The sequence below is a fragment of the Cannabis sativa genome, chromosome 4 (genome assembly GCF_029168945.1).
Source record: "Cannabis sativa cultivar Pink pepper isolate KNU-18-1 chromosome 4, ASM2916894v1, whole genome shotgun sequence".
NCBI lineage: Eukaryota > Viridiplantae > Streptophyta > Magnoliopsida > Rosales > Cannabaceae > Cannabis > Cannabis sativa.
Window position 1 is genome coordinate 28989414 of NC_083604.1, and position 8540 is coordinate 28997953.

Sequence of the window (8540 nt, forward strand, 5' to 3'; positions counted from 1 at the left end):
AAATAAAAATGTCACTGGTTACCATTTTCTCACTTTTGCTATTTCTTTTATGTCATTTATGTAAATTAATTATTCTTTGCATGATTTTCAATCATTGCACTCCGTACATGTGACAGTCAGTAGTCCCGTGATCCGTAAGGGGAAACACTGGGTAAGCTGTGCAATCCCACACCGCCTGGGGAAGGTCAAGTGGGATGATTCAGAGACTGTGTAGGTATGGGACTACACAGTTGAAGAGGGCTTAAATAGATTGATTGGTACTACCTATATCAACAAGGTGCATCTTGTTTTTCGGTAGTCCATCTCGAAAGAACTCCACAGTTAAGCGTGCTTGGCCTGGGGCAATTTTAGGATGGGTGACCTCCTGGGAAGTTTTCCCAAGAAGCGTGCGAGTGAGGACAAAGCACGCTAAAAACACTCGTGTTGGTCTGTAGGGTCAGTCATTAGTCCATAAAGCAGCCAGAGTGGCGTACTCGTGTATAAGAGCCATTTGTCCATGGGTGTAAGGACCCAATGGAGGCTTGAAACGGGGACGTTACAGTACAAATTCTCTCTCTTTTCGGTTATAAATGTCAGAGAGAATATTCTCTTCTTTTGTCCGTACTCCAACCTTTTGGGAGTGAGGTGTAATTATTCTAGAATGTACTATTGCTATTATATAATGAAAAGTTTGCACAGCAGCTCATTGAGCTGATTTTTCCAATTACCATTTTCCTATTTTCTTAACTCACAAGTCGTCTTACGTCATCTAGCCAAATGCGAATCACTGTTCGGTCACCATGTTAGGATGATCTAGCTAATTCAACAAGTCTAATATAGCACATTGTACTTCCATGTCTCTCTCTTGATCCATCCAGCATTAGCACAATTTTGATGTGCTAAATGTCGTGCAGCTGCCTATTTACTGTGCCACGTGTCATTTTATTCCATGCCACATCATTTAGACAGTTTTTGAGATAACACTTATGATGTCCAATCTTGAGACATGTTATAATACAATTTAATAGCCAATCTATCATATTTTATATTTTTTTCTCTTCTTTTGAAATAAATTTAAATTTAAATTCAAATAAAAGAGGTTCAATATTTATTTACATAGGAAACTATACATTTTAACATTTTTTTTCAAAAATCCATAAGAAAAAGCAATATTGGAAATTGGAATGCATAATGAGAAATGCTTGGATTTACACCACTTTTGAGCTATCGTGAAATTTTCGAGCTCACACATATGTAAATTATCCCAAAATTAGCGAACTAAAATAAATAAAAGTCGAAATCGAAGAGATTCCCACAGCCCACCCACGCACAAACTCTCCCGCGATCATCTTCTCGTTCCCCATTTCCTTGCACTTTTATTAAAATGGATCTTCCGGTGATCGATCTTTCCGACTACTTGTCGACAACGGCTACATCAGATGCCCAACTCAGTGAGCTATGCGGCGTAGTGAGCCGCTCCCTAAGGGAGACTGGGGCTCTGCTTGTCAAGGATCCAAGGTGCTCTGCTCAGGACAACGATCTTTTCATTGATATGATGGAGAGGTACTTTCAGTCCCCCCGTGATTTCAAGCTTCTGCAGGAGAGACCCCATTTACATTACCAGGTATTCATGGAGAAAAACAAATATGACAATTTTCAGTTGGGTTTTCTTATTAGATTTTTATTATGGGAAGAAAACAAATAAAAAGTTACTTGAATTAGTTGACCCTTTGAGTACTCATTCTTCCATGGAATTGAGTTGGTAGCATGAGTAAATTGTATGTTGGTTAAAGTCTGAAATGGGATTTGTTAAAAATAGAGCAATCGTGTACTACAGTGGGATTACAAAAGTGGAGGGAATTTTTTTTTTGTTGATGCGTTATCAATGGTTATCATTTATGGTGTAACCACAGATTGATTATGCTTGCAATTAAAATAACAGGTTGGGGTGACCCCAGAAGGGGTGGAAGTCCCCAGAAGTTTGGTTGATGAAGAAATGCAGGAAAAATTAAGAGCCATGCCGGAAGAATATCGGCCATCCTCTCCAAAGGGCCCAGATTGTAAGTGGCGGTACATGTGGAGAGTGGGTCCTCGGCCCTTACAAACCAAATTTAAGGTCTCTCATTGTTCTCTTCATTTCACACCAATGTAATTTGATTGCTTTCTTTTTTTATGTTTTCCTTCTGTTGTTTCAGGAACTCAATGCAGAGCCCGTCATACCTGAAGGTTTTCCCAAGTGGAAGGATACCATGGACTCTTGGGGTTACAAAATGATATCGGCCATAGAGGTAAAGCAGTAATGTGGTCTATTTATCTGTAATTTATGATTCGTTACGCATTTTTTATTTTATTTTTTAAAAATCAAATTGTTGACCTTCTCCCCAGGTTGTTGCTGAAATGGCAGCCATTGGATTTGGTCTGCCTAAGGATGCATTCACTTCCCTAATGAAGCAGGTGATAGGTCTTTGTGACTAGAAACTTCAACTTTACTGGAGTTCGTTTCTTAACGTAACTGTGATAGTTATATCGATTACATTATGTCCTCATACATATGCAGTGTGTCTGATTTATTCTCTTACTATTAGTAGTATAATCGCAACATTACTCTCCTCTCTTAAGGGATACGAGTGTACTTGTCTACATGTAACCAGTATTTTGTATTTCATGAAACTGTACATTTTCATCTGTCGCTTCCTGTTTAGCTTAATAAAATTTATGGCTTACTTTTATTTGCAAACCTCAGGGACCACATCTTTTAGCTCCCACAGGAAGTGACCTTCAAACTCACGGCCGAGAGGGAACTGTGTTTGCAGGATATCACTATGACCTTAACTTCTTAACAATTCATGGCAGAAGTAGATTTCCTGGTTTAAATATCTGGCTTAGAAATGGGCGAAAAGTTGAGGTGAAGGTTCCCGTAGGATGCCTTCTCATTCAAACTGGAAAACAGGTTAGAGTACTTGAGAGTCATGTGCATAAATCATAACAATTCTTTTAACTTGGTTCTTTCATTTTGAAGCTACGCGAGCTTTTGATTACATAAGAGGAACATATATTCTATAATGTTAAATTTTTACAGCAATGAAGATTAACCATCACAATTTGTTTTAGTGATGTTGTAGAATAGATAAATGATCATATTTTGTGTTGAATTTATCCATTTTGATTTTGAGTGTGATAGTTACTGTTAGTTTTATTTTTTGGTCATATTTGTATTAGATATGAAGTTTCATAAGAGCCCTCCCTTAGCTGTATTTAGTGTACCTAATTTATCACGAAGGATCCAGCTATGCCGATGTTATGACAACAAAAATTGATTCATGAGGATAATAAACTTTTGTCAGATTGAACTTTTTAGATTTTCATTTTGTTCCACAATATGCTATGATCACTCGTTAAGCATAGTGGTATTAGTTTTCGTGCTAATTCCTTATGTCACTTATTGTATGCACAGATAGAATGGTTGACTGCAGGAGATTGTATAGCTGGAATGCACGAAGTTGTTGTGACAAGCAGGACAACAGATGCAATCAAACTAGCATCCGAGCAAAATCGGAGCCTTTGGAGAGTGTCGTCTACAGTGAGTGAAGCTATCAGCTTCATTGAAATTGCAATATATGAAGTTTCTTTCCATCTAATTGGCATTTAAAGATTATTTTTTTCTCCATATTTCTGCATGGCATTTTGTATAAGAGTTTGAGTATGAAGAACTCAAAAAGTCAGCAAACATAAAATAGAAAAGATGAATGACTTCCCTCAAACATCTTAAGCTTATAATTTTCTTATTTTTTCTTTTGGCAGTTGTTTGCTCATATAGCGTCTGATGCTATCCTGAAACCCTTAGGCCACTTTGCAGAATCTCCACTTGCTAGCAAATATCCTCCCCTGTGTGCAGGAGAGTTTGTGGAGAAAGAGCTTGCTGTAATCAATCTGAAAGGACAAAGTAAAGAGAGCTAGTAACTTCTAGCAAGTGAATTCTTTGTTTTGGCCATGTCAAACTGAACAGAATTTATGTTGTTTTAATAAAATTGAGTGCTAATTGCAACAAGGATGCTCCAGACATGTTTGTCTTCTAGCTGCAGAAACTTGGTTACTGGAGGATTCATTTTATCTTGTTACACAACATTTTCCTTCTCACTCTACTATGTAATATTCAACATTTGCGCTTGCATGGTAGATGTTTCTCATGTTTTAAAACATCTTTTGTGAATTACTATACTTGTTTGGCCCTTTTCTAATTCCATAATGTGTTCAAATTTCTTCTACTGAAAAGAAAATTTGTTGGAAGTATTTGGTTGATATGGATATTATATACTAACCTAAATTCTTTTATATGATGTACATTGTTGTTCTTGCATGCAATTGGCTAATTTTAAAAATAGCGAATCCAAATTTATTTTTGATATTACAAATTCTTAAAAAATTTTCAAATAACATTTATATTATAGTCGCGGTAATATTTTTGTTTTAAATTTTTTGATCACAAAAATAAAAATATTTTTTTTGTTTTTGAAAAACAAAAATGTATTCTACAATTACTTTTATTTTTCAATTTTAAAAATAAAAAATAATAGTATGTCTGTAAAATTCATTTTTTATTTTTATTTGTTGATTTTATTTAATTCGGGTTTGAAGTTGGGTCCAAGTCTTGGTTCGAGTTCGGTTTCTAAGGTCTAAGTTGGGGTTTGAGTTAAAAATATTGATTAAAAATAAACTGTTTTAAAAATAATTTGAAAGTGATTTTTTTTTTTTAAATTTAGATTCTTAATTAAAAAATAAAAATGTTTTATAGAACATGATTATGAAAAATATTTTCACTTTTCTAATTTTAAAATCAAAACACTGATTAAAAAAATATTACCAAACCAACTATATATAAATCCTAATATATAAATGTCTATTTATTGTGCATTTAACATAATATTGTGTATTTAACAGAATTTATCTAAACAGAAAGTTAACTTTAAAATAATGTATTGCATCTTCTTAGACAGATACAACAACCATTCACAATAATTATCTTTCAATGTCTTTAAAACTGCAGTATATAATAATTCTATGAACATGTACCGAAACATGAAACTCTCCTCATTAGATTTTTTTTTTAAACAACTTGCCTTAATATATTATAATAATTAATTCCATATATTAACAACTACAACCATCAACACATGATGTGGAAAAGGTACAACTAATGTGCAGTGTTATCCATATTTTTGTAATCATAATACGTGAATTTTAATCAAGAAAGGCTACAAAGTCATTAGCTCTGACTAGCGATAAAGGCCTCAACTTCACGGGAAGAATTTCCGTGATAGGAAGTTCCCTGACTGCTAGTAACATAGAGGGTATCCATGAGTCGAAGTCTTTCCCAGTTCTAAGAACCAAAGACATCAGCTCCCGAGAAGAGTGTGGAATTTCCCAGAAGGGCCAAGGTAGTTTGAGATGCGTCAAACCAAGCTACACCCTTAGCCTGCGGAGGCTCTGCCTATACGTGTCAGACTATGAGCCTAGTGAGCAAGCTTTTTCAGGTACGACGTCAAAGGTTTTCTCCCACGACACGCTATTGTACAGAGCATGTGTGTCCTTATGTACCTGACTAAATGATCCAACGACTAGGGATAAGGAAAATTCAAAAAGGAAAAGCCCTAAGATGACACGCGTATGAGGCCCAACCTATACAATCTGGCACTCATAAATGCCATATGGGAAAAATGCCACCTAGCAATCTAATGGTTAGATTTCGCCCCAACGTTGATCAATCCAAGGCAGCACATGAAGAGAGGTTGGCCTATAAATACCGTGGTAAAGCACAAGAGTGGGGGACTTTTGGGAGAGACTCTTTTACTGGGGCAAGATTCATTGTTCACCATTTTGGGCAAACACACTTGTATTAAGCGAGATAGTATTACACTTAAAGAACTCCAGAATATTCTCACTAAGCTTCCTCTTCTTCAAAAAGAGCACGGGGGAAAAGGGGTTTCAGTCCATTGTATCTCTATTTGTATAAATAGTAATCGACCGATGGGCCTAATAAAATAGACTCGTGGACTAAGGGCAGCTAACGCCTGAACCACGTAAGAATATCTTATTTGTTATCTTGTTATTTATATCATTATTACTTTCTTAAGCTCTAAAAATATTTAGTTGCCGAAAATCTCAGTAAACATTTTGGTGTTTTCATTGAGAGCTGAAGAAAGAAACATGCACAATGGTCGTCGATGCAAGCCTGTAAAAAGAAGGGCCTGTGCGAGAGAAGGAAGGCCACCTGAATGCCTGTTAGGGTCCGGCCAGAGGTTAGGAGGGTCTTGGTCAGAGGTATTGTCGAGACTGAAGGCCTATGCCCTCGACCGTCCGAAGAAGGTGCAGAAGATAAATGCATACGATCTTAAAACACTCATTGTACTCACGTTTGCCCCTAAAATCTCAGATCTGGCCAGTAAACTCCCTTGAGAGATGACCGGCCACTAGCATCCTCAAGCTCGTGTCCTCCGCCGTCCTCTACGGCATAACTACGCAGACACGACGAGGTGCAAAAGGTGTTGGTGTTGGAGATTTTCTTCCCAGGATCTAGATTTACTACCATGTATGTTGTTTAACATCCTAAACATGAATTTCTAAAACAATAGAATTTATTCACATATAAAGTTCAAGAAACCTTACATTGATTACAACGAAATTAAATGACTCCTTCCACTCAGATCTCTAACCCTTGATCCTTTCTGTCGTAGAGTATTATCAAGATCTGAGCCTAATTCTTTTTCATGTGTTGGATTCTTCACAGTCTTACACGCTATGATTGAGTACTAACTTGCTATGTGTGGGCATGTACTCACTAACTAAGAGGCTCGAAACTCTCAAGGGATTTCGAAATAGAAAAAGGAGGTCTCAAAACTCTATAGTTGTCTGAGAATTTGTAAACTAGGTTATGAGTCATTAGTTTGGAGAATGAGATCTGTTGGAAATTTATTTTACCAGGATCTTAGATCTACTCACAAGTATGTTGTTTAAACACCCTAAATATGAACTTTTTAAAACGATAAATTAAACACATATAAAGTTAAGAAAACCTTACATTGATGCAGCGGAATTAATGTCTCCTTCCACTCAGATCTCTAACCCTTGTATCCTTTCTGTAGCAGAGTATAATCAAGATCTGAGCCCGAATGTCCTTCTTCTTCAAGTTTGATCCTTCACAGTCTTCCAATCTATGATTGAGTTACTGCTTGCTGTGTGTGGGCACTTACTCTCTCACTAGGGTTCGAAATTGATGAAGGGAAAAGAGAATAGGGATTTCGGCCAGGTATAGAAAGTGGAGAAGGCTCAGTTTTTCTGAAGAGAAAAATTTCTGTCAGAAAGGCTTGTGAAAACTTGTCAAAAGCATGTGTTGTGACTGAGCCATCACTTTGTATTTATAGGCAACTACTAGGTTTAGGTTAAGAATTATTTGGCATTAAAATAATGAAAATATTAATTTGAAAAACCAATGATAAGTGGCCGGCCATGGTGTTATAGTGGGCCCCACTTGATTTTGCAGTTTTATCAAATTTTATCTCTATTTTCTCAAAAACGCCAATTTTCCAATTCTAACCTTTTAAATGCCAAAACTAATTATTTAATAACTAAATAAGAATATTAAATAATATTGTCATTTAATTTAATTATTAACTAGACATATAAAGTCCATTAATAAATAAATAAACCTAGAAACTCTTTTCTTTACAATTTCACCCATGTTTAGTGAAAATTCATAAAATTAGACATAGTCTAACTTTAGAATTATAATTGATCAATCACGAATCAATTAATGAGTCTTACAAGCAGAATGTTCTCAACTAGAATGGGGACCATGGATCTATATGCTGAGCTTCCAATAAGTGAACCAAATTTACCAAGTAAATTCCTACTTATTAATTCTTCGTTGAATCCACTCTTAGAACTTAGAATTGCACTCTCAGACTTATATAGAGCATATTATATGTTCCACGATATCAATATGCTATCTCATTTAACCATTGTTATAATCTTATTGTGATTTAAAGATCCTCTATATAGATGATCTACATCGAGATGGGATTTCTTTACCGTTCTCACCCCTCAATGTATTTTGCCCCTTAAAACACTTAGCTACCTGTAAATGGTGTTTAGTGATCTAATCATTAGTCAGTTAAACAAGAGCTCATCCATTTACTTCTATTTGCTAAGCTCGAAGGGAATTATCACTTGACTTCTATACACCAGTAGAAGCTATAGATTCCATATTTATGTTCAGCACTCCCACTCAATCATACTATCATGCTCCCAAAATATACGTATCACCCTTACCTAAAAGTAGGCTTAACTAATAAATCAAAGAACATGAATAGCACTCCTGAGTTGAGCCTAAGCATATCAGGATTTAGATTCTTTTAATCTTAAGATCAACTACTGATAGTGACTTGGAAAGATATGTATAACGACAAGTTTGTAATATCTCAACTTAGTTACAATATCGGTCCAGTTTAATGTATACTCCATACATTCGAAACTAGTACACTTTACTAATGTCCTGGAAAGAACAT

At 35.7% G+C, this 8540-nt stretch overlaps 1 protein-coding gene across 1 annotated transcript; it reads left to right on the forward strand.

Annotated features, from left to right (window-relative positions):
• Positions 1-1054: 1054 nt before the first annotated feature.
• On the forward strand, positions 1055-4256 carry LOC115716473 (uncharacterized). The gene is made up of 7 exons (XM_030645280.2): positions 1055-1603; positions 1922-2095; positions 2175-2267; positions 2365-2433; positions 2723-2929; positions 3434-3559; positions 3781-4256. Exons 1-7 carry the CDS (start codon positions 1364-1366, stop codon positions 3934-3936), a joined length of 1065 nt encoding a protein of 354 aa, XP_030501140.1. The 5' UTR covers positions 1055-1363; the 3' UTR covers positions 3937-4256.
• The last annotated feature ends 4284 nt before the right edge of the window (positions 4257-8540 follow it).